This window comes from Nerophis lumbriciformis, linkage group LG11 (genome assembly GCF_033978685.3).
Source record: "Nerophis lumbriciformis linkage group LG11, RoL_Nlum_v2.1, whole genome shotgun sequence".
NCBI classification, from domain to species: Eukaryota; Metazoa; Chordata; class Actinopteri; order Syngnathiformes; family Syngnathidae; genus Nerophis; species Nerophis lumbriciformis.
The window spans coordinates 20105651-20133533 of record NC_084558.2 but is presented as its reverse complement, the minus strand read 5'-3'; the positions used below and the strand labels follow the sequence as shown (position 1 = coordinate 20133533).

Genomic DNA, 27883 nt, shown 5'->3' with positions numbered 1-27883 from the left:
GTGTAAACCGTTAATTGCTGCTCTGGGTGCCATTTATACCTGAACAATTTCAATGCAGCGTGCAACCAAAGGCTTGATTTAAGCTAGACACAGCTCTTGTGAATTTTGTATCTAGTCACAGAAGAGGGAAGAAACCACTGCAGAGAATCTAGAGCAATCTTTAGAGCGAACAGGCGTGTCCTCATCATGCACCGGACTCACCCAACAGGGTACGCAGAAATTTGGAGGGGTGCGAGTGGGCAACGGGCCCACGGAGGATGAGGCTGGCATCATGGACCACGACCAGCTCTCCCAGCACTCAGAGGAAGGAGAGGAGGTCAGTCCCGGGAAACCATGTCAGCCTGTTTGACTGTCTGAGACTATTCTATCTTATTGTATTCCATTCTAGTCTATTGTTTTCTGAGACTCTGTCTACTTCCAAATAATACTACGTGCTATCTGTTTTTAAAACATTTTAAGGCCTTAACATACGGGAAAGTCTTACTGTTGTACTAATAAAGCTGTTATACTAAAAAAAAAGGTAGATATCTTTACTTTTACAAGAATAAAGTTGTAATACTATTGGAAAAATTCAAAATGTGTACATATTCAAGTATTTTAGTGTGGCTGTATTACTGTTACATAAAATTACTGGAATTATTTTCTACAGTATAAGAAATAAATACAGTAGATTAATACAATTTTTATTATAAAAAATATTTACAGTGCATCCGGAAAGTATTCACAGCGTTTCACTCTTTTCATATTTTGTTATATTACAGCTTTATTCGAAAATGAAATAAATTATTTTTTGTTCTAAAAATTCTACACACAATACCCCATTATGACAATGTGATTTGTATTTTTCAATTTTTGCAAGTGTATTAAAAAAACAGTAAGAAAACACATGTACATAAGTATTCGGAGCCTTTGCTCAATACTTTGTTGATGCACTTTTGGCACCAATTACACCCTCAAGTATTTTTGAATACGATGCCACAAGCTTGGCACACCTATCTTTGGGCAGTTTTGCTCATACCTCTTTGCAGAACCTCTTAAGCCACATCAGGTTGGATGGGAAGCGTCAGTGTGCAGCCATTTACAGATCTCTCCAGAGATGTTCAAACAGATTCAGGTCTGGGATCTGGCTGGGCCACTCAAGGACATTTACAGAGTTGTCCTGAAGCCATTCCTGTGATATCTTGGCTGTGTGCTTATGGTCTGTGTCTTGCTGAAAGATAAACCGTCGCCCCAGTTTAAGTTCATGAGCACTCTGGAGCAGATTTTCATCCAGGATGTCTCTATACATTGCTACATTCATCTTTCCTTCTATCCTGACAAGTCTCACAGTCACTGCCGCTTAAAAAACCGTCCCCACAGCATGATGCTGCTACCATTATGCTTCACTGTTGGGATGGTATTGGCCTGGTGATGAGCGGTGCCTGGTTACCTCCAGGAAACATGATGCTTGACATTCACACCAAAGACTTCAATCTTTGTCTCATCCGACCAGAGAATTCTGTTTCTCATGGTCTGAGAGTCCTTCAGGTGCATTTTGGCCAACGTTTTACTAAGAAATGGCTTCCGTCTGGCCACTCTACCATACAGAGATGGTTGTCCTTCTGTAAGGTTCTCCTCTCTCCACAGAAAATGATGTAGCTCTGACAGAGTGACCATCAGGCTCTTGATCACCTCCCTGACTAGGGCCCTTTTCTCCCAATTGCTCAGTTTAGACGGCCGGGCAGCTCTAGGAAGAGTCCTGGTGGTTCCAAACTTCTTCCATTCACGGATGAGGGAGGCCACTGTGCTCATCGGAACCTTCAAGGCAGAAGATATTTTTTTGTACCCTTCCCCAGATTTGTGCCTCAAGAAAATCCTGTCTCGGCGGTCTGCAGACAATTATTTTGACTTCATTCTACGTTTGTGCTCTACCATGTACTGTCAAGTGTGGGACCTTATAGATAGACAATTGTGTGCCTTTCAGAACCATGTTCAATCAACTGAATTAACCACAGGTGGACTCCGATTAAGCTGTCGGAACATCTCAAGGATGATCAGTTGAAACAGGGTGCCCCTGAGATCACCTTTGTGTCATGACTTGGTCCTGGGGTTTAGTTTTTCTGGAAGGCAACGGAAAGTTGGCTCGGGCGAGACGGGAATGTAAGTACATGATTTATTTAATATATCAAAAAAAGTACAAACGAAAAACGCGCACAGTGGCGGAGAACAAACTATGAAACCAAAAGACTATAGCAAAAAAAGTACAAACGAAAAGCGCGCACAGTGGCGGAGAACAAACTATGAAACCAAAATACTATAGCATTAATAAACAAAAACTTACTTGGCTTGGACAAAAATAGCAGCATGAAGGATGGACATGAAAAACAAGTGTCAGGAATGTACAGAGCATAAATGTGAGATGTCGCCAGCACGACAAACTGAAAACAATGAACTTAAATACTATAGACATGATTAGTGAAAGCAGGTGCGTGACTCAAAACGTGAAACAGGTGCGTGACGTGACAGGTGAAAACTAATGGTTGCTATGGTGACAAAACAAAACAAAAGTGCACAAAAAGTCCAAAAACAAAACCGAACATGACTAAAACAAAACATGATCACACAGACATGACACTTTGAGTTTTATGGTAAAGGCTGTCAACACTTGTATACATGTATTTTCTTATTATTATTATTATTTTTTTTAATTTTCAAAAAAGTTTAAAAAATAAATAAATCACATTGTCATTTTTGTATGCACTGTATAAGCTGATAGTATGAAAAAAATTACATTTGGTTCGCTCATTATGGGTCTTGAAATCCTTATATTTAAATTTAAGGATTTAAAGCACTAAAATTGAGAGAATAATGTCGTTGGAGTTAACAATCAGCTGTCAAATCTGCATACAAATATCTAGATGTAGATTAATGTGATTCTAATTTTACAGTAACATATATAATCATTTATTTTTGTATTTATTTTATTATGATTGTATGTTCTATTTTATTGAAGTATGGCCAATGTAAGACATATTTAAAAAGGACCTGTTTGAAATTAAAGACTTATTCTGTATCAGAGCTGTGTTGTTGCCTGTATAGTAGGAGGAGATGTGGGGGCAATGAGGGCTTTCAAATAGAAAGGGAGGCCTGTAATGGACTAAAGCAGATAAGAGTTGGATTTTCCATTTCAGAAACATAAACACTGAGGTGGTGTTCATGAGAACCAGTGAATGGAATTTCTGAAAATACCACCCAGTTGACTCAGAGGTTTGGTGTAGCCCCAGGTCTGCTACATGGTACATCTGAGTGTTTATGTTGCGATAACATATTGCATAACTGTAATTTAACAAGACTACATTCATTGCAATTTTTCCAAAAAAGTATTATTCCATGTAGACATGCTTATCAGGGCAAACAGGGGATTAAGGAATGTGATATTACCTTATGTTGCGTGGAACCAGTGATATTTAACTGGCGCGCCCATTTCATATTATGTCTCAGTTAACATTTTTAACCCATTTCTTAAGTGCATGTTTTGAGCACATCATGTTTATAGTAAAGGGTGCCCACTATTTTTTGAAATAAAAATGTAATGCATTTATACAGTTTTACAATTAATGTGAAAACAAAAGCTCATGTTACATTTTGTTTATTACAGTTGGTTGATGTTTAAATATTGTTTTTTGTCTTAAGCATCTTGCGTTGGATGAAGCCAGCCTTACCTTGATTTAAAACTTCCAAACGGTACAAAAAGATGGGCATCACAGGCCCAGTTTTCTCTACAAACATTAGAGTTTAGTAATTTATTATGAATATGAAAATGGTGCACAAGTAGCTTTACTGTATTTATTAGCACTCTTTAGTTACTGAAAGCATACACTAACCTCTGACCTTTGATTACTTTCAAGCAAGCAGAGGAAGAGCCGGTAAGTGTCTCAGTGTGCTATCCCAGCAGTATTTAAAATCTTGTGTTTTTGTTCCATGTGTTCTTTTTAATTTCTTCTTTTTTTGGAATAAGGTAAAATGTTTGAAAACCCGCTTTAATACTAAACTGTCATATGATCATTTTCTTTATAAATAAATATTTATTATGTACTATACTAGAGATGTCCGATAATGGCTTTTTTGACGATGTCCGATATTCGGATATTGTCCAACTCTTAATTACCGATTACGATATCAACCCATACCGATACATACAGTCGTGGAATTAAGACATTATTATGCCTAATTTATATAGTACATATGTATATTGTAACGTTCCGGAAGAGTTAGTGCTGCAAGGGGTTCTGGGTGTTTGTTAAAGTTAAAGTTAAAGTACCAATGATTGTCACACACACACTAGGTGTGGCGAGATTATTCTCTGCATTTGACCCATCACCCTTGATCACCCCCTGGGAGGTGAGGGGAGCAGTGGGCAGCAGCGGTGGCCGCGCCCGGGAATCATTTGTGGTGATTTAACCCCCAATTCCAACCCTTGATGCTGAGTGCCAAGCAGGGAGGTAATGGGTCCCATTTTTATAGTCTTTGGTATGACTCGGCCGGGGTTTGAACTCACAACCTACCGATCTCAGGGCAGACACTCTAACCACTAGGCCACTGAGTAGGTTCTGTTGTGTTACGGTGCGGATGTTCTCCCAGAATGTGTTTGTCATTCTTGTTTGGTGTGGGTTCACAGTGTGGCGCATATTTGTAACAGTGTTAAAGTTGTTTATACGGCCACCCTCAGTGTGACCTGTATGGCTGTTGATCAAGTATGCATTGCATTCACTTGTGTGTGTGAAAAGCCGTAGAAATTATGTGACTAGGCCGGCACGCAAAGGCAGTGCCTTCAAGGTTTATTGGCGCTCTGTACTTCTCCCTACGTCCGTGTACACAGCGGCGTTTTAAAAAGTCATACATTTTACTTTTTGAAACCGCTACCGATAATTTTGAAACCGATACCGATAATTTCCAATATTACATTTTAAAGCATTTATCGGCCGATAATATCGGCAGTCCGATATTATCGGACATCTCTAGGTAAAATGTTTGAAAACCCGCTTTAATACTAAACTGTCATATGATCATTTTCTTTATAAAAAATGTTTTATTATATACTATAGTCATTTTTAAAGAGAGCAGCACTGAATTGCATGTCATTCGCATGTTGGCTTTGAAGTCATGTTGTTGTGGGTTGCGACTGTACAGTCGCTTGAATATTGAGTTTGCATGTTCTCCCATGCTGAAGTGGGTTTGCTCAAAATAATCTGACAGTTCAAGTCCAAGAGCATGTATGTAAAGGTAGTTCTTGTTATTCCATACTCTAAATCAACCCATATTAATGTGAGTGAGCTGTTTGTCTATATGTACCTTGTTATTGAGTGACAACCAGGGAACCCTGTCTCCTGCCACCCACCCAAGAACCAGATGAGCAGACACACACACACGCACACACACACACACACACACACACACACACACACACACACACACACACACGCGCGTAGGGATGCAGGCAATGTCACAGTGATGTAGCTGATAAATGTCTGTGTGCTTCTATTTCCATTCCCCTTATTTAGTATGTTGTTTGTTAGTATTATTTTGTCATTAAACTTTGTAAAGGAGTGATCCATGGTTTGGAGAATGCCTCATTAAGGTTTAGCGGACGGTGACACAGAGGTTAGTGCATGTGCCTCACAATACGAAGGTCCTGAGTAGTCCTGGGTTCAATCCCGGGCTCGGGATCTTTCTGTGTGGAGTTTGCATGTTCTCCCCGTGACTGCGTGGGTTCCCTCCGGGTACTCTGGCTTCCTCCCACTGCCAAAAACATGCACCTGGGGATAGGTTGATTGGCAACACTAAATTGGCCCTAGTGTGTGTATGTGAGTGTGAACGTTGTCTGTCTATCTGTGTTGGCCCTGTGATAAGATGGTGACTTGTCCAGGGTGTACCCCGCCTTCCGCCCGAATGTAGCTGAGATAGGCTCCAGCACCCCCCGCGACCCCAAAAGGGACAAGCGGTAGAAAATGGATGGATGGATAAAAGGGAGTTTTTACTATTGTCCTCAAGATCTCCTGAGTACATGGCAGGAAGTTTATTTTTATAAACTTGCATAATTTGATTTCAGTGGTGTGAGAACTTTTTTGAGTGGTAGTAATACCCTATTAGTAAATATGGTGAAAAAAAATAACAACCACAAATGTGATGTGGCTGCCTTTCTTCCCCCCTCCGCGACCTTTATTGCTTACGCTCTCCCGTAACTGTTTATACACGGACTAATTTCTACATTTCCAACTTTTAAGACCTATGCAGCTGTTAAAAAATGAGTACTCTTGTTACAATGAACATTGTTGTTTTTTCTTGGAAATGTCAGCCAGAAAAGTGTTATCTCAAATGTATGAATTATGTATGAAAACCGGAGTCAGACAACTATATATTTCTCGGGAGCTAAAGACCTACTGCTCTTCACAAACAGCTGTTTTGTGGAAAAAAGCAAAAACAAAGCACAGTTCAACACTGGATTCTCCAATACAGGGCTACACGGTTATAGCCACAATGATAATCACAATTATTTTCATCAATGTTGAAAATCACAATTAGTCATCATGTTCGGTAAAATATGTCAGTGTTTCCCACAGGTCTGCAATCTACTTGCGGTGGTGGTGTTGATGCATGCCCAGCTTGACTTCACAGAATTCCCGGTAGTAAAATAAGCCAACCGGCTGCATTAGCTCGGCAAAAGTCTGTTAATGCTGGCCATCAAGCTGATCGACATGGTCCTGGAACTCTGTGCCCATAGACAAGTACAATGGCCTCTTGCATGAAAGGTCGCAGCTTCACAGGGTTGTTGCTATATGCCACCACAGGCTGTGAAAGTGCTTGATTTGATATGCAGTGAAGCCTGTTTTTTTTTTTTTTATGTTAATATTAAATATGAATTAATTGTGGCAGACAAAATGGTGATTGTGATTAAAGTTCAATTAATTGTACAGGTCTACTCCCAATATTAATCCATTTATTTTAAACAGTGTGGCTCGTTTGGTAGAGCGGCCGTGCCAGCAAATTGAGGGTTCCCGATTCAATCCTCAGTTTCCACCATCCTAGTCATGTCTGTGGTGTCCTTGAGCAAGACACTTCACCCTTGCTCCTGATGGGTCATGATTAGGGCCTTGCATGGCAGCTTCTGCCATCAGTGTGTGAATGGGTGAATGTAGAAATTGTGTTTGAGTACCTTGAAGGTAGGAAAGCGCCATTCAACTATAACCCATTTAAATATCTAATTCTTATTTACTCTTTGCGTTGCACTCACCCCCCCAAACCTCACTCTCATCTAGGGTTACCGATCTTTTTCCACATTGTCGACCTTTCCTTACATTAGGCCACCGTAAAAAAATATTTTTTGTCATGTTCGACATCAAGTAAATTTCTCCTTCTTCATCAGTCATTGTGGGTGTAATTGTGCACTGATCACTACAGACTATTCATCAATTGGCTTTGATCATCCAATCAAAAGATAGAAAAATGCCGACATTAACAAGTGTAACCCAGCTGGTTTGGTCCCCGTGCCTTTTTGCTCCATTCCACACGGGGACTCAAACCCTGGTTTGTATTAAGAGTTGAGTGTGCTGAGCACTGGACAAAAAGCCCAAGCTGGCAGCCCAGCGGCCAGCACATCAACGTACATCTGGCGCAGCTGCGCCAGCTGTTACACAAGCTCTGTCAAAGGGATCTGACATCTGATTGGTTAAAGAAACAGCACTATTGCTAGTATATTGTAGTTAAAGTGACATCAGCCTACACTCCTCATTCTGCAGGATAGTTGAAAACTGATTGGACAGAAAAATCTAACATACACACCGGGGCTGCAACTAATTATTTTGATAGTCGATTAGTCAACGGATAATAAAGCGTGCACATATTTAATGGATGTAATTTTTCCATCGACTTCTACATGCAGCTTAAGTTATTTCCTGTGTCACATGAATGGTTTTTGAATACCTTTGTGAATTGAAAAAAACACAATTAATGTAAAAAAAAACATGGTGTTTTAATTTTTGATATCCATATAAAACTCAAAGCAGTTTGGCTAATGAAGATGAAGTCACAAGCTTTGTACTTCTCCAACACCTCCTTGTGGTTCAGTACAACAGTTTGGCCAACAAAAAAAGCCCTGGAGTGCCACCTCTCACATCGAGTACACAATCTTCACAGCCTGCGGTCAGTTCGATTGAGATGACAAAACATTTGAGCTAGTATTGATGTTATTTGGACACTGATACCGTTTGCAGTTAAATAAAGGACAAGTGAACATCCCAGTCAACAAACTAAATACTTTATAAACAAGTTGTGACAAAGTTCACCACGCATCACCTGCTGCATGTTTCCTCACCTCATTAACTCTCAGTCACAACAGCTGAAGGATGTTGTATTGAGAAAATAAAAGCAACATCAAATAGTTTTTCCTCCTCCGCTGTGTACTTTTAGTGTGGGGAAAAGTCTGTCTGTCTCCTATATTGACCACACCTCTCCCCATCTAACAGCAGTGCTCTCTTAAACGCACGCCAGAAAGCGAGGGGGAAAATGACATTGAACCAAGCGCTTGGCTCCGTTTACTCCGAGGGGAAATCTCCAGAGCAAAGTCCGTGTAGTTAGTCCGCCATGATTATCATGTGCCTGACTTCGTGTTGCCTAAAATGCATTAATAAATGACGGTTTTTCGGTAGTTTAAAAAATTAGACGGCATTACTAACCGTCTGGAATTTTTATCGCAAATTATTATACCGTTTCTTGTTACATCCCTAGTCCATTAACAAGTAAAAAGTAAACGGTGGTCATGGCATGTTCTTGCCGCAGATGCTGGTCAATTTTTTAGGGCATTGCAGCAAATGACAAGGGCGGTCGCGGCATGTTCCGCGGTTGCCGTGGTTAAATTCGAGCCCTGCAACTGCCAGCATCTTACCGCAAATTCTGTAGGTTGTTTTGTACACAGGTTAACAATATATCAGTTCTTTTCACAGTAATTTACCATAAGCAAAAATAGTTTTCAAATGTAAAATCAACAGATTCAACATCAACATACCGTAATGTCCTATACAGCGTGACTATTTTTTACGGTGAATTCCTGGCAACCACAGCTGCAGGTATTTTACCATAAATTGTGCAGAATTTTTTTTACATTGCAGTTCACTCTTGATATATCTCAACTTTAATGTGAAAAAGAGCATACGCCAGGATTTTGTGTATTTGCTCGCTTAATAGATGAGGCCCCTAGTGTAAAGGTTACTGCACGTCACTGGTGTGTAGTGATTATAGATGCAAAGATGTTGGCGCGATTTGACAGCCAGGTTTCTGTCAGTTCACCGCAGGGCAGATGTTGCGACAGATGTCGCTTGCCACCAAAAGTGTGTTTATAAATAACAATGGGTTTATGCTGTAAGGTACTTTAGATATCTTGAAAGGCACTAAATACATCTAATCCACCAGTAATAATAATGTTATTATTACTTTAATTTGCTTTTAACTAAAATATTGATTAAAGTGTTCAATTAAATCACTCACTGATAGTATTATATTCTGTTAATGATGTATGATGCAATGCCATACAATACTGCTATGACAATATAATCGATGCCAATACATCAAACTAGCTGGTTCTGTTTTCTCGAGCCACTTGCGTTGGAGACCCTTTAATGGGAACAATGAGGCACTGCTTCCATGAACTAAATTCCCTCGGTTCAAGAACAAAGGAGGAGCATGGAAAAGGAAACCCTGCCAGCAACAAGCCAAATGCAACAACAGAATTATAGAGCCATATCCCAGCCCAGTGCATACAGGAAAGGCTAGTCTTGTTCCAGGATGGAGTAAATGAAGAGACAATACACAAACCAGTCTGTGATCCTGCAGAACAAACATACTAGACAAAGATAAATGTATTTCTATCATAAGTGGTAATACACAAACATTTGTTTTTTTATTTCAATCTAAACTTTTTTTTAAATATTACATTTATTAGCCAGTGTATTGTACTGGGTTTGGATAAAGATGAATATGAAGTTGCACAGCCACTGCCCACAGACAAACTGTGAAACATTGAAACAGGATGTTGTAGAAACTGGAGGAATACCGTAACATACATAAACAAACAATATTCTTTATTTCAAACAGCTCTCCTCAGCTTGGAAACGTGTTTGTTGTTTGCTATGCTGAACATATGAACTCATTTTACAAGGACTAGGATATCTCTTGGATTAGGCCAGGCAGTCAGGAGACAACATTTACAAGGCAGTGAGGGTGTAATGAACAATGTGGTTAGAGCAGTGGTCCCCAACCACCGGGTCGCGGCCCGGTACCGGTCCGTGGATCGATTGGTACCGGGCCGCACAAGAAATTTAAAAAAATATTTAAATTTGTATTTTTCTGTTTATTTTTTTGTTTTTTGTTTTTTGTTAAATTAACATAAAAAACACAAGATACACTTACAATTAGTGCACCATCCCAAAAAACCTCCCTCCCCCATTTACACTCATACACACTAATTCACACAAAAGGGTTGTTTCTTTCTGTTATTAATATTTCTGGTTCCTACATTATATATCAATATGGATCAATACAGTCTGCAGGGATACATTCCGTAAGCACACATGATTGTATTTCTTTATGACAAAAAAACAAAAGAAATACTATACCCCAAACCCCCCCCCAAGCGTTGACCGGTCCGCAGCTACAAAAAGGTTAGGGACCACTGGTTTAGAGCACTATAGAGAAATGATCTAGTGTTTGTTGTTTGTTTGTTGAAATGGGGATAATTTGATGTAATTAATCTATGTACACAACAAAGCCTAATAACTAAAATTTGGATGTGTGGAAGCTTAATCCATTACTATTCTTTGCACCTGCCGGATCTTAAAATACTCAAAGCCTAATGTGTCCAATATTTTTCGCAGGTGGATTCATTAATTGCACTTCCACATTTATATTGAGCAAACATTGTATTGCATGTCTACATGTTGTCAGATTTCACTCTTACTTCAGCTAATGTGTTTAAAGATACAATAAATTAAGTGTGCAATGTCCTGTGAAACTACTGTGGCAAAATCACGCAGCCTATACGATTTGACATTTTAAAGGTACCCTCATTAATGCACATTTAAAGTTAAATTTTGGAAAACAGTAATGTTCTTCGCTTTTCTTTCTACAGTTTGACTTTGGTGACGTGGCTGTCCATCAGGCCATCCACACCATAGAGTACTGTTTGGGATGTATCTCCAACACAGCCTCTTATCTGCGTCTATGGGCCCTCAGTCTGGCTCATGCACGTGAGTAGAAGCGCACACACGCACTACATTTTATAACAGGGTTTTTCAAACTAGGATTCAGCGACCCCCCTGGGTTTGTTCCCTTGCCCGTAGGTGTTGAGTCATTGTCGTGCTCGAAAGACCATTGACAGTCCATCTTCAAATTTCTGGATAAGGCCAGAAGTTTGTCATCCAACATTCTACATTCCATGTCCCTGCTTATTGGTCTCTCAATGCTTTGAAGACTTCCTGTACACTTAGCAGGGAAACAGCCCGAAAGCAGTTTTCCACCTCTAAGTTTGACAGTGGGGATGGTGCTCTGGAGGTCATATGCAGCATTTCACTGTCTCCAAAAATGCACAGTGGAGTTGAAGCCATTTATGCCGTAGAGTTATTCATGTGTTCACTTACAATGTTCAGACAGGTCTGTACATGTGCTTTCTTGAGCCTTGAGACCTTGCAGGCCCTGCAGCCTTTCCATCTCTTGCAGCAAAGTGTCTAACTAATGGTTTTCTTGGTGACTGTTGTCCCAACTCACTTGAGTTGCTCTTGTATAATCAGGGTTGATCCCTTGCCTTTCTCAAAGTTATCCCTACCCCATGAGGTGAAATCTTCCATGAAGCCTCAGAGTAAGGGTGATTGACTCTTATCTTGCATTGCTCAAATTTGTATAACAAATATTGCACCACCATTGTGGCTGGGCTCATTTGTATGCTTCATGGCCACATTACTGGTTTGTGGGGGTCAGAATTAAATGGTCATGGATAAAATGCTTATTTAACTAAATCAAATAAAATGAAAGTAAATCCTTAGCTTTTTCTGTGTCTTGAAACAAACAGCACAAAAATACTGGACTGTTTACGCCTCTGTAAAAGTGTCAACATACAAAATCAGCAGGTGCTCAAATAATTACTTCTCGGAGAAAAGTCTGTTTGTGAGTCTTCTCATAGTTTGTGGTTCATCGCAAAGATGTTTAATGTTGTTGATTTCTTCTACAACAAACTCTCTCTATACTTGTGATTTAGGGCTATATAAATAAACATTGATTGATTGATTGATTGATTGATTGATGTATATATATATATATATATATATATATATATATATATATATATATATATATATATATATATATATATATATATATATATATATATTATATATTATGCTTTACCAAAGACAAGCCATTTCAACAATTTGTTGAAAAAATTTGTTCAACAATTTTTCAGTTTTTAGACTATGACCATACTTGCCAACCCTCCCGGATTTTCCGGGAGACTCCCGAAATTCAGCGCCTCTCCCGAAAACCTCCCAGGACAAATTTTCTCCCGAAAATCTCCCGAAATTTAGGCGGACCTGAGTGACGTGTCGACAGCCTGTTTTCACATCCGCTTTCCCACAATATAAACAGCGTGCCTGCCGAGTTCTTGGTTTCTTATGTGGGTTTATTGTTAGGCAGTTTCATTAACGTCCTCCCAGCGCGGCAACAACACACAACAACAGCAGTCACGTTTTTGTCTACCTTAAAGCAGTTCGTCTGCCATAAACAGCAATGTTGTGACACTCTTAAACAGGGCAATACTGCCATCTACTGTACATGCATATGTGACAATAACATCTACGGCTTTTAAAGAGTGCACAACTGCGCACACAACAAGGAGACAAAGCAGAATGCATCATCAGAGAGGGTGTTCAGGATGGTTAGAAAAATAGTGACAGAGAATAGAACAAGGATGGACAATTCAACCCTTAACTTAACAATGAGTAGATGAGTGTCATGTGTGTGTATATGTGTAAATAAATGAACACTGAAATTCAAGTATTTCTCTTATTTATATATATATATATATATATATATATATATATATATATATATATATATATATATATATATATATATATATATATATCCATCCATTTTCTACCGCGTATTCCCTTTTGGGGTCGATATATATATATATAATAAAATAAATATATATATATATATATATATATATATATATATATAGCTAGAATTCACTGAAAGTCAAGTATTTCTTATATATATATATATATATATATATATATATATATATTTATGAAATACTTGACTTGGTGAATTCTAGCTGTAAATATACTCCTCCCCTCTTAACCACGCCCCCCGCCCCCCCACCTCCCAAAATCGGAGGTCTCAAGGTTGGCAAGTATGACTATGACTGACAGTTTTTTCTTTATTGTCTTTGTGTGTTCAGAGCTGTCAGAGGTGCTGTGGGCCATGGTGATGCGCATCGGTTTGTCCTCCCGGAGTGGCGGTGGCTTCTTTGGCCTGTCAATTATATTTGCGGCTTTCGCCACCCTCACAGTTGCCATCCTGCTCATCATGGAAGGGCTGTCGGCCTTTTTACATGCTTTGCGTCTTCACTGGTGAGAAAAACAAACGTGATTTATTTACAAGGGTCTTTTTTTGAAAGTACCAACATTTCATTCACACAATAGGATGACTACACGACAGCATATGTTATATGTCCACACAGGGATGGGCAAATATATGATCGTGATCATTTGAGTTCGATCACGGCAGAGGTGTGGACTCGAGTCACATGACTTGGACTCGAGTCAGACTCGAGTCATGAATTTGATGACTTTAGACTCGACTTGACAAAATGTGAAGAGACTTGCAACTCGACTTAGACTTTAACATCAATGACTTGTGACTTCACTTGGACTTGAGCCTTTTGACTTGACATGACTTGACATGACTTGCCACTTTCCCCAAAATCCAAAGCTTAAAAAGTTATTTGGGAGCGCTCCGTATTTTTCATTTTCTTCGTCTGTCTATCAGCGTGTTATTCCTGTCAGCTGGTGTGCTGTCAGTACAACAGCCAATCAAATTAGATTTACGTTGTTTTCATCACACAGCATTCATCCAATCAAATTGCAGGACAACCAATGAACAAGAGTTGTCCAACAACGTGCCAGTGATAAACAATTATGTTAAAGTTGGTTTCGTTCGGGTATAAAAACTACGACTTGGTCAACAAAAAACGAATTGCGGTATGCAAATCACGCAGTTCGAATATTACAGACGGAGACGCAACAACTTCCAACTTCGTTCGACATTTGAAGTTGCACAAAGAAGGGTAAGTTTTGAATGTAAGATAACGTTTATTGGCTAAGTAACGTGACTTTTATTTGCTGTGTAGTTAAATCAGTGAGGCTGCAAACTCACTGCTAACGTTATAACCATAGACATCTTATAAGTAGACGCAGCATAGAGCGCTACTGCCTACTGGCGCAGACGAGGCGCGTGGCCGCCATCTTGGAGTGGTGATCCGCTCCACTCAGTGCAATTAATTTGGCAGGAGCAATGAACTGTCAGCGCATTTAATTCATCTTACCTCACTGAATACCACTGATTTTCACCCCCTTTTTTGTCATACGTGTAGCTATGATAACAGACACATGTTTTGGCGTGTTTTATTAATCATAGTTTGCTTAACAGTAATATAATATTCTTATACGCTATAAGTGACCAGACGTCCGAGATCAAAACTGGGAATATAATCCCAGAGAAGGGGGAAAAAAACGGTAAGCTATTTTTAAATTGAAGAAACAATATGATTAGGTTATATATACATATGTGTGTATCCTACATAAACAATGTATGAATACATTAGATATCTATATACATCTTATAGACTGTATCTCTGTTGCTTCAGCAGCAGAGAGTTTATTCTGTCTTGACACTTTGTATTGATATTTTCTATTACATTCTTCCCTTAAATGATAATGTTTGCAGTGATTGTTTTATATGTATTATTTTATGTAAGTCGCTTTGGATAAAAGCGTCTGCCAAATACTTAAACATATATAAACACCTGAAAGTCTTCATATCAGCTAAAACCACCAATCTGTTTCACTGGATTCAGAATAAAACCAAATTCTGTTTAACCCAACAATGTTAGTATTTGAATATTGTTACTTGAAGACTGATTCCTGGTTACAATTATACTGTTAAGAAAGTATTGTCTTATACTTTGCCTAAAATGAGAATGCATCATAATCAGTGGCGGCTGGTGAATTTTGTTTTAGGTGGGGCTGAAAGTTTGTAAACCAAACCCCTGTAGGGGCGTCACCCTCCCCCAGAAGATTTCTTTGTGATTTTCACATACAAATATTGAAGATCTTTGATCCTTCTCAACTCTGTGGTAATATTATTTTCATAAAATACAACCAATAGTACGTTAATGTTAAATCTCACTTGTGAAAAGTAATCCCCCGATTCCTATTTTCAACAGTCCGCTCATTTGAGCAGGAAAACGCTGAACACCACCATCTTTGTTTTCTACCTGTCATCTGTCAGTTTCGGCTGCTCGCCGGCTCCTCATCAGCACTTCAAGATGGCGGCCAAATTGCTCACGTCACAGCAACCAATGCTGCGTCTACTTATAAGATGTCTATGGTTATAACGTCATTGCAAACACGGCAATCTGTTGCGTCCACTGCAGTTTGCTACCTTATTCATACTTTTTGTCAAGTGATTTTTTTTTAAGCAGGGTTTCATGAGGTACCTATACATAACGTTACGTTAGTCAATGTATCACACACAGTAACGTAACGTTAGTCAATGTATCACACACAGTAACGTAACGTTAGACGGCAGTCAGCAGCACCGCGTATTTTAGCCACCTACAAAAAGACAAACATAGTCAAATAAAGGTCAGTTAAAATGTATACTATATTAAGAATATGTGTACATATTGCATAGGGCCCTGACATCTAAAAAGTACAACTCTGTTCATTGTTATGTTCATATATTTGTTATGTTTTTCATGTGTACGCACACATAAACACACATACAGTATGAGATGAGATCAATGAGATAAGGTAAGAACAAGATAGAAACTGCTGTGGAACTAGTTACAATGTAATATGCCATGGAAATACAATGTTAACACTTTTGTGCAAATAAGTACAGTTGCACTTGTTTTTTTTTCAAATGTGTTTATTCTGTAAAGGAATGAGTTACATGTTTAAAATGACTGGTTAATAGTGCTATTTTGAAGTGCAATGTCAGCACTATCTTTTTCCCTGCAATTTCAAATGCACTTGTTTTAATAAATAAATACAGCGTTTTAAAAGCATACACAATCTGTGTAAATATATTAGTCTGTGGTTAAATGACTTGAAAGGACTCGAAACTCAAAATGTAGGACTTGGGACTTGACTTGAGACTTTCCAGTCTTGACTTTGGACTTGACTCGGACTTGCCCTGTCTTGACTCGGGACTTGACTCGAGACTTGAGGGTAAAGACTTGAGACTTACTTGTGACTTGCAAAGCAATGACTTGGTCCCACCTCTGGATCACGGTGATCAGCTGTTAGCATTTTTACCTCTATCAAACATGGCGGAAATGTCTGTTAGAATGTACCGCACTAGTAAACTGTAGGGAAGCAACGATGCTTGGTTTATCAGCTTTTATTGATCGTGATCCTAAATGTGTCTGTGAATGTGTGTGTTTGGTTACGTTTGGGTGACTTTGTATGCACAACCTCCCATTTCACCATAGCGAAAGTGAGGCTCGTCACAACGTAATTAATTTCTAATCAGCGCTGTGCCTCTTCCCCTTACACAGCTGGAAGTACAACCCAGAAGAACACAATAAAGAAATATGACTAACACTAGCATAGAAGTTGAAACATTGAGAAGGAGCAGCGGCTTTAGTTTCGCTATCTGCGGTAGCTCACCAGTAATCCACACTTGCAGGCACTCACAAAATGTATTTGTGACTGAACTATTGTATTGGTCGCGACTGGCAGAATAAACACTCCCACGAGTCTAATCAGAAAAATACATTTTTATATCTAAATATTTTTAATCCAACTTTTTATTTATGTGTCTGCAAAGATTCAACTCCTCTGATATACAGTAGCAGTTACTAAACAACTCTCCAGACACTTTTTCTTCAAACCATTTTTGAATTTGTGGACAAAAATTGTATTCCTGAAATAAACATTCAACTTTATGTGTTGGTATACATTATTTACAAATTACACTTTAATGTACTTTTATCAAATATAAGCTACAGTATTTGAGTTTAAAAAAACTGCACAATATGGGTCCCTTGTTGCTGTTTGCCAAAGCAATTATTTGTAATTGAAGAATACAAAATATAATTTACCATTTGAAAGTGTTTTTTAATGAATGTTCAATATTCAATACACCAATAACACTTTATTTATTGCAGATTGTTTGTTATGACAAGCAAAAAAAAAAGAACTTTGAGAGGAAAATAAGTTGTTGTCTTTACCCCCACTGTCAAGACTTGGACTTTGGGGTTTGTTTTCCCGGAATGCAAATAAAAGTTGGTGCGGGCAAGGCGTGAAGGTAGAGACATTATTTGTTTTACACTAACAAAGGAACAAAAAGCGCGCTCAAGGCAGAAGTACAAACTTTGACTAATGAAACAAAAAGACTTGCACGTGGGCAAAAAACTATGGACATGAACAAAAGTCGCTAACTGTGGCATGAATAGAAAAAACTTACTTGACATGGCATGAAGTGCGCAGAGGTAAACAGAGTGAATGTCGCCAGGCCGACCAACAGAAAAAGACAGCTTTAAATAACAGTGACATGATTGGTGACAGGTATGTGAGTCCAAATGTGGAACAGGTGAAACTAATGGGTAACCATGGAAACAAGACAGGGAAGTGAAAAGGCAGGAACTAAAAAGAGTCCAAAACTTAACTAAACTTAAACAAAACATGATCCAGACATGACACCCACAAAATGTACCAAAGAAAGAACCAAAACCGTGGCCCTAAAACCAGGTACGGACCGTAGCTTGGGTTACTTGTACCGTTGCACCTCTAGTAAACACAATTATATATATGAATAAATTGACAGTTGTCAGCTGTTAGTATATATTACTTCAATCAAACATTGCAGAAATGTCTGTTACAAGATACAAGGGTAGTAAACAGAAGGGATGCAACGGTACTCGCCATAATCCTGCACGGAACAATACGCCTTTCTTTTTTTTTTTTTAATTGTGTTTGTGATATTAATCAAGATCGGATGATATGAAAAAAATATTTTTGTTTGCCATATTGCCCAGCCCCTAGTCTGCATACCATGTGAAAAGACGTAAGTAGAATCTCACACTATGAATCCCACATCGACAAAAACATTACACAGTGAGCAATCGTTATTCACCTCCTGTATTTTTGCCAAAGCTTTACGTCTTTGTCTTTACCAACACATGAAACATTCCTGACTCAAAGTGGTTTACCAAACTGTATGCTCAAAGAACTACAAATAAGTGACAGCTCCTTTCAGCTCCATCGCCTCCCTGTACCATCTCCACCAAGTTGATCCAGCTTGAACCACTGCAGAGTGTACTGAGATACACACTCAAGTCAAACATTGGCCCATTAGAGAACATTATCACCGTGCTGGAATGTAAAGAAACGCTAGTAGCTCAGCGATGTTTACAGCTGTAAGATACTCTACTATTCTCATATGCTTACAAGTAATCCTTCTTTGTCTTGACTGTTTATTGAGAAAGCACGATGGGTGATGAGAGGAGACGAGGCAAGGATTTTGCAAAACTGACATGTTAGCAGTATAATCTTAAGAGAAATAATTACTCCCTGCTGTCTAATTCAGTATTTTAAAAGGCTTTAAGGGGCACGTGTAAGCAGTAAATAATGATACATGTAATTTCGTAGAATACTACAGTTGACACTTTTGTCCTGCTTATGAACTGCTGCTACATACATACCCGTTCATCTCATGGAGGAAACAGTAAAGTTTGAGCTTCTAGTTTCAGAAAGCTACCTTAAAACCTTTTGAAAGCACCATCACTCAGACTCATGATCAGTGGGCTGTGTACCACCTTGCGACTGCCTCTGTATGTTTGAACAGAATACCCTGGAACGTTCCCCCTGGTTCGCTTAAGATGAGTTGTTGCTTTACCGAAGCCAATCATCATTACTTATTATTGCTTCCCTCCTCTCCTTCCTTACAAAGAAAAAACTTTGCAACTTTCCTGACAGAGAAAGCTTGCTCAGATGAAAACCACTTCAGTGAGCTTCATTTATAGTAACGCAGAATTGTATCATCAGTAATGGTAATGGCATCGTGACAAGGGAAATAATTAATATTTTGATTAATTGTTATTGAAAAAAGTAACACTGTTAGTTATGCCATTTTTTTATAAACAATTTTTCCATCACTGTAAAACACAAGTCTTTAGTGTTGATTTATAGCATATGCACTTACATTCCATTCAGATCCCTTTAAGCGTTTCATAATGACGTCCATGTAACCACTTTTTGTGTCTCAAAGGTACCTTTCTCCCAAAGTAGTATTTAAATTTTTGTCACAAAAAAGCGCAGGCCTACATTGTTGTACATAAAAACAAAAACAGTTAATTATTTCATAACATCCTTATTTCCAAAACACTTACCAGTGCACCAAATATAAATACCTGATACTTAACATAGTCAGTCTGGTGAACCTTGCTGAATTAGCAAAGCATTTTCCAAAAACATTAATTAAGGAAATGAAACAAATAGCCTGAATCTTCTGTACACAGCATTTAGTGATTTTGCAATCGCAGCAATTCAACAAATTCAACCAATCCCTGTGAATTATGCGCAGCCTTGCAGCTTTTGTCCATTCCAAGCAACTTTCCCTCACATTTTCACTAATCATAGTCATTTTCACCAGTCAAATTTATCATTTTGTAGTGCTCAAATGTGCATGTTACTGTCTATCCAGCATCCACTGTTATGTTACTGAGTAGACAAACCAGGAACAGCAACGTGTAACGATATCTCAACTCGCTTTGACGGCACAACTCTTGTAGGCACTCACTCGTAGCTCAGACCCTCTTTCATTTCCCATCTACTTTTTTTTTTTTTTTTTTTTTTTGTCCTGTCCAGCTTCTCAGACAAATCATATAGTTGATGTAGATGCCCATATCGGCTGTTCAGATTTACTTTACAAAATGTATTATTTGTATTTGACTTTATTAAATGTATTTATATTATCATTTGGTGCAGCTGGGCCGGAACAGGAGGGGATAGAAAGAGAAAAAAAGGAAGACAGAGGGGGAAATTGTGGGGACAAGAGGGGGATTAGACAGAGAGACAAAAACAACAACAGCAAACACAACAACAACAACAACAATAGAGCAACATCAGCAAATATGACATGTACAAATATGATGGTAAAAGTGATAGCAATTAAGCAGTTAGCGAAAATAAAAAATAATACAGAAATGACAATGAGCATTATTACACTACAAATGAAGCAATACAAATACCAATAGAAATAGCGCTATTGATAATGAACAATACCAATACTTTACCTTTATTATCAACAATACAGTTGTTCAAATGCAACAATACATATACGTAATGATAACTTGAGATACAAAAGAATGCAGAAAAATGGAGGGGAAGAAAGAGAAGCAACCTACATTAACCTTATAGATTGTTATAGTGACAATAGGTTAAGCTTTGTCAGTGTGCCATGTGTTATACCCAGTTTTTTTTCCCATCTACAGCACTGAGCATTCTAGGTAATGTACTACAGTCGGGGTGTTTTATAACACTCGACTTTCGATAATTCAAAGGAACCTTATTTGATTATCGACCTCACAGTCGGACATTGAACTTCTCCTCCTTTCTCCCTGGGAGGGAGGTGAGTTAAGTACCTGAGGCCCCGCGCGTACAGCGGCTGTGTTGGGAGGGTGTTTCAGACACGGAGCTCGTCATTCCACCGCGCGCCTCATGTAGATTCGACCAATTCTCTCAGGGAGGAGGTCCCTCTCACTGCTCCCCTCAAGCAACACTAATGATCCTTCTGCAGGTTCACGTATGGAAACGTTGTTGTGACGTTTACTTCCTATGGTAGATTTAATGTCTGTTCGGTGCGCCGCAAAAGCTGAAAACCTCACTAAACTACCCTATCGCAAGTGTGTTTATTTGTTTATCTCAGTGTTTAGCCTTTTTCTATGAGGTGGAAAAAGTAACAAATGAGATCTATGTTTTGTTCTCTCCAAACAAAGACTGTGTTCCTTTTACTGTATTTTCTGGACCCACTAAATAAAAAAAGATGTTCCATATATTAGCCGCATCGGACTATAAGCCGCAGATATATGTTGTGAAATGAGTTATTTACACAGAAAGATTTTGTCAATGTTTATTTATATACCTTAATTGTTTCCAAACGGTGTCTGTAACACGGCAGTAAAATGGCTGATCATCGTCATGGACCCACTAGCGACAGATGTTAGCTTTCCAACCAGCTAAACAGACTCGATAACTGTTTGGTGACGTCTTTGTGAATTTACTAAAGAATTTGTGAAACTGAAACAATACAAAAAGAATGTAAGTTAATGTTTTCTCGATCGCTATTGCCGGAGTAGAACCCCAACGCAGAGAAGAAATAGTAAGCATAATAACAAAAAGCGAACTCAAAAAGCAGTGGGGAAAAATAACTAAGGATGCACGCAAAAGGTGTGGAGAAACTGAAAACGCACACGAAGGTGTGGAGAGGAAAAAGTTAACGCTCAACGGCAGCGCCGGGGCAAAGCCCAGGAGCAAGAAGTGCGAGTGGAGCAAACTCGTCCAAAAGATGGCGTCATAGCACAAACAATAACACACCTTTTCAGTGTCTTTGCTTGTTTTTTTGTTTTTTTTTATATTATATAAAACTATTTGCAAAGACAATCCATAAATTAGCCGCACTGTTTTATAAGCCTCCTCGTTGTACCGGCTTATAGTCCAGAATTTACGGTATGCATTTATTTTATTAACTGTAATAATAATAATAATATATTAGATTTTACATCACGCGTTTCTATTATCAGATACTCAAAGCGCTCACAGAGAAGTGGGAACCCATCATTCATTCACACCTGGTGGTGGTAAGCTACATTTGTAGCCACAGCTGCCCTGGGGTAGACTGACGGAAGCGAGGCTGCCAGTTTGCGCCTACAGCCCCTCCGACCACCACCTATCATTCATTCATCGTTCATTCACCAGTGTGAGCGGCACCGGGGGCAAGGGTGAAGTGTCCTGCCCAAGGACACAACGGCCGCGATTTGGATGTCAAGAGGCGGAGAGCGAACCTGCAACCCTCAGGTGTCCGGCACGGCCGCTCTACCCACTACGCCATACCGCCCCAACTGTAGCGTCTATATCGACATCTGTGTGACGTTAGTGACACCAAGCGACCAGTCAGTGTACAGTACCACATGTCAATCAAAATCACTTACGACGCCATAGATTCAACCGATCGTCGATTATGGGCAAAATCTAATGGCTCAGATTCAACTATGAAAATCCTTAGTTGAAGACAGGCCTATTCTACAGTATGTGAACATTTAGCAACACATACAGATCGTGTCTTCATGTGCACATGTGATTAGAATATCTCATTATTTCTCATTTACCAACGAAAATCATCGCAATGGACAACGCTTAACAGTTCCACAATGTTCTCTATAAAAACAATGTGTTGGAACATAAGCCGAACTTTACAATGGAAAATCACTTTTTAACCGTAAGAAAATTTTATTTTACTGCGCTCTAACATCTTCTTGTAAGTTAGGTTTTGTTACAATGTGTCACAATAAAAATTAAATCAGGCATTTTAGGGTGCAACAAGCACAGAACATCCTGCAAAAATCAGTTTCAGTTTATTTCGAACATGCATGCAATACAATTACGATGTAATGCGTCACATATTTCCAGTTGTTTCATTACTGCACACCGTAAGAAGAAGCAGAGCTTATTTAGTCCTACCTCTTTTCATATCATAGCGGTTTTATCCCATGTGTTTGTTCTAATTTGTTAGTAAACACTTGTAGTTTCAACAGTTTCTTAAACTGAATCATATTAGTACTCTTTTTGATTTCCTTACTTAATCCATTTCATAACTTAATTCCATATACTGATTTGCAAAAGTTTTTAAGTGTTGTACGTGCATACAGATGTTTTAAGTTAGGGGTTCTTCTAAGGTTATAATTCTCCTCTTTTGTTGAGAAGAATTGTTCTGCATTCCAAGGTAGCAGGTTATAGTTTGCTTTGTACATCATTTTAGCTGTTTGCAAATTCCAACAAAATGAGCCAACAACATTGTGACATGACGCAACACAATATTTTTTCTATTAAAACAAGGAAACATACTTACGCTTTTCCAGGGTCAAATTGACACCTTTATACATTCATATTTTTGCACATGCTTCTCTTGACAGACCTTGTTGAGGCCGCTCCGTACTTTCTATAGTATGGCAAAAAAGCTACAAAAACGCCAAAGAAAAAACTTCCAACTTCCTCAAGTCATTCTGTATGTGCAGTGAAAATATACACACCAAGTAGGAGAAGGCGGCTGTATGTTACTTGGTTAATAAAGCAGAAGCCTGACACCTCAACAGGTATTCGCTAAGGTTAAAAAGAGTCCTGGAGTATTTTTCGCGGAGGTGAGTAAATGGAAATAGTTGTGCTCAGAGTAAACAGCAGTCAACTTGGACCTTCTGCTTTGGTACCTGCTCTTCACACGCACATGCTGATGAGTTGTCTGCACTAACACGCGTACACATATGAGCTCACAGCAGACTACACGGAGAGAGAAGGTCGAAGCATTTTTTCCATCTGCACAGATGTGTGGAGAGGCAAATGAGAGGATCTCTCATTTCTTTCCACTTTTCAAGTGCTGCCCTCTCACAGCTCTGGTAGCCCAACTATTTGCCACAGCTTGGAGACATTCCGAGGCAACTTCCTTCACTTGCGAAGGCAAGCTACGACAGGGAACGGCCCTTTCTTGGTGTTTTCCAACCAACTTTAGACATCAGAGGCAGTCACAATCAGAAAACCAAATAAAAAGGACTTTACTGAGGAAAATGCCAACTCACCAAAATTTCAAGGGGTGTTTATTTTCTCTGAATGTATGTTTACGGTTGATGCTAAACATACCAAAAAGTCTCATCTTGTAGCAGATATATGTGCCATTTCTGTGTGTAAAAAGTTGACCTTTTAACAACCCTCTTTTTTTAAAGTCAAACTTTCAATCTTTTCTTTTTTTAGAATCTAATGTATTTTTATCATCAAAGAGGTTGTGCCAGAGAACAGTAAAACAGAACACAGACAGGCAGTAAAAAGGCACTGTTAATTTGTGAAGTCATTTACTGTATTTGTGATGAGTATGTCGAACACAACCACCACAGTGCCAGGAGAATCAGCAATAGTATTAACAGTCAGGTTATTCAGCTGAAGTAATTAGTGGGAGTAGAGACCGACAGGGAGGAACAGCGTCCACAGAGGTCAAAGAGGCGAGGTGGAAACATTCTTACACGTTGGAAGGCTGACACTGATATGATTATTAGGATACATTTAATGTATTTCATTGAATGGGTATTAAAATATCTTTACTGAACTCATATCTCTTTCTCTCAATGGTCTCGTTTCAGGGTCGAGTTCCAGAATAAGTTCTATATCGGCCAGGGCTTCAAGTTTGTCCCCTTCTCATTTGAGAGCATCCTGGATGGAAGAATTGATGAGTGATCATTAGCTGGCAGAGTCCCCAGTCTTCTCTCCTCTTGTGTATGTAATTGTGTATGAACACGACTAGTGCAAACCTCTGTGTCCCTCTGGTGGCAATCCATAAAACTTTGACTCCCTGTGATGTTGGTATCTATTGCTAGTATCCTTGGCTATTCTCATACTGGATACTGTGTGCTGTGAACACTGTTTCCACACCATGTCTAGCAGATTTGAATTTATTTATAGTTTTAGTAAGGCTTGTGCAATATGGTGTAATTTCCTGTGGTGAGTTTAGGTCCTCAATGTGTTTGGTTGAGGAAATGAGTGCCCCACGTTTGTGTACGACTGGATGTTTTTGGTAAAATGTACTCCCTTCATGGAAATAATCTTTACAATAACTGTTCTTTTTGCACGTGACCTGTGTAGATGGCACGTTGCACACACATGCAGTCAGCCTGTTTGTCATTAGCAAGAAGAAAATAATCAGATGGTGTAAGGGTATGTAATTGCAATGTGAAAGAATGATGCCAGCTAGGTCATGTACAAGTGCAATATCATTATATATACAGTATATACATTACATTTCATGAATAAATAAATAATTACCAGGTTGAAATTTACTTAAATCAAGTAGAAAAAAATACAATTATTGTGTGACTGCTGAAGAGCGTGTTTACCTTCTTTGTTTTTAGCTCACACACATTTCAACCAATTCCAATCATTCCAGCATCAAAATGTTCAGCTAATTTTTTGCTATTTTTCACATTCCATGATTCCAAATTTCCACTACCCAAGTTCTCAATGAAATCAGTGGAGAATTGTTCTAAATCCCATATTTCTTAACACACTATTGCAACGTCAAAACGTTCACGCCAGTCAGGACTTTCTCGCTAACAATTTTCTACATTCCAAAATCCTCAATGTTCCTGTGAACATTTTCCTCAATACACTTTTCCTTTGAACATTCAAGTTCTTACTATTCCCACATTTCTCAACCAAATCAAATAATTTTAGACTCGAAACATTCAACTAATTCTGGACATTGCAGCTGACAACTTTTCCGCCTTCACACGCCGTTTCTGCAGAAATTGCATAGTCTTGTTGATAAACTTATACAGCAGGGGGTTTTACTTGCAGAATAAAACCATATCAGTACAGTACAAGTTACATCAGTGTCAGATATGCATTTTCCCCATCATCCTCATTGTTAAGATGTCTGTGGAAATATTGAATAATACATTGTCCCATGTGTGCATGACATATAATACAGTAAACTGTGTTTGAAGTAACTAAAACCACATTGATTAATTATGTTGCTCAGGAGTATTCTATTTAAAGTGAGTCAAGAAAGCAACAACATGCTTGATTGTAATTTTTTGTCGACAATTTGTGACTATTAGGTGTCATGCTGCATTTACCATAAACTGCAGTTGCATTCTTTGATTGCAGGACAATGAATACATTATCACAAATGTTATTGTGATGTTGGTCTATTAGTGATGTGGAAGGTCAATTTGTTTGTGATCAATAATAAAGCTGAGGTTTGGGGAATCGGATTTTGTATTGCTTCTTTTTGTTCAGAGATTATAACATTTTACTTAAGAATTGTTAAATGTATGTTATGATGTAAGGCAGAGGTTCCCAAACGATGGCCCCTCGAAACGTCCCAAGTTTAAAAAAATAATAATAATAATAATCCTGTCCAGCTGCAATGGCAAATCTTAATATTGACGTAGATGCCCATGTCTGCTGTACATATTTACTTCACAAATACTCTTGATGCCCTATTTGTATTTGATTTCATTAAATATTTGGATATATTTAGTGTTTGTATATTGTGTGTTTAATGTGTGTGTATATATATATATATATATATATATATATATATATATATATATAAGAATGTGTGTGTGTGTGTGTGTGTGTGTGTGTGTGTGTGTGTGTGTGTGTGTGTATATATATACATATATAAATTATATATATACATATATGTAATATATATATAAATTATATTTATATGTATACAGTATATATATGTAACAACTAATAACAAATATCAGCAATACCATACATCAAGTGTCCCCAAATTTGTTTAGTTGGGGGCCACATCAATCTATCTATTTATCTATATCTTTAGTATATATATATTTTTATATATATATATATATATATATATATATATATATTTTTTTTTATATATATATATATATATATATATATATATATATATATATATATACATATATATATATATATATATATCCATCCATCCATCCATCCATCCATTTTCTACCGCTTACTCTTACACTTCGGGGTCGCGGGGGGCGCTGGAGTTTATCTCAGCTACAATCGGGCGGAAGGCGAGGTACACCCTGTACAAGTCGCCATCTCATCGCAGAGCCAACACAGATTGACAGACAACATTCACACTCACACACTAGGGTCAATTTTAGTGTTGCCAATCAACCTATCCCCAGGTGCATGTCTTATATATATATATATATATATATATATATATATATATATATATATATATATATATGTCATCCCCGGCAAATTATTTTAACCCAATGTGGCCCCTGAGTCAAAATGTTTGGGGACCCTTGATGTATGGTATTGCTGATATTTGTTATTAGCTGCGACGTACTCGTAAATCATACTTTATTAATGCTCGATTTGGGTACTTTCCTTGCTTCAGTCAGTTTCCCGATTATCTAAAAAAATATATATGTGAAAAATCAGCATCATCCCTCAGTAAATTGAGTAAGATGTTATAAATCCAAATATTGCAACATGAATGAAAAAACAATTGCACTTACTACCACCAGTTGTCGGTTTCTTCAGACATATTTTGATAAGTTCATTAAATGTCATTTTCAGAATGACTGCTGTAAAAAGGATGTGAATGTAGAAAGTAGAGAATATACAGTCATTTGTATTATCAACTGACAAATGTTTTCCCCATTAAATATGACAAGCAGTCTTATTGATACCTTACCCACATAACTATACATAAAATAATACAACTAATTATTTATGGTAAAACTACATGTTGTCTGCTTGAAAAAAAAATATTTGTCGCAGTCCTATAT

The 27883-nt window shown here is 38.2% G+C and overlaps 1 protein-coding gene across 4 annotated transcripts in view; it reads left to right on the top strand.

The window, feature by feature from the left end:
• The window catches only part of LOC133610641 (V-type proton ATPase 116 kDa subunit a 1-like), a 71507-nt gene extending 45165 nt beyond the window's left edge, over positions 1 to 26342 (top strand). The window contains exons 18-22 of one of the 4 annotated variants that reach the window (XM_061967094.1): positions 209 to 316; positions 3888 to 3905; positions 11159 to 11276; positions 13487 to 13658; positions 24719 to 26342. In XM_061967094.1, coding sequence (XP_061823078.1) covers positions 209 to 316; positions 3888 to 3905; positions 11159 to 11276; positions 13487 to 13658; positions 24719 to 24812 — 510 coding nt within the window. In that variant the 3' untranslated portion in view covers positions 24813 to 26342. Of the gene's footprint in view, positions 1 to 115; positions 317 to 3887; positions 3906 to 11158; positions 11277 to 13486; positions 13659 to 24718 lie in introns of all 4 variants that reach the window. The other 3 variants (XM_061967093.1, XM_072914090.1, XM_072914089.1) reach the window with 3 other exon arrangements.
• Positions 26343 to 27883: the final 1541 nt, after the last annotated feature.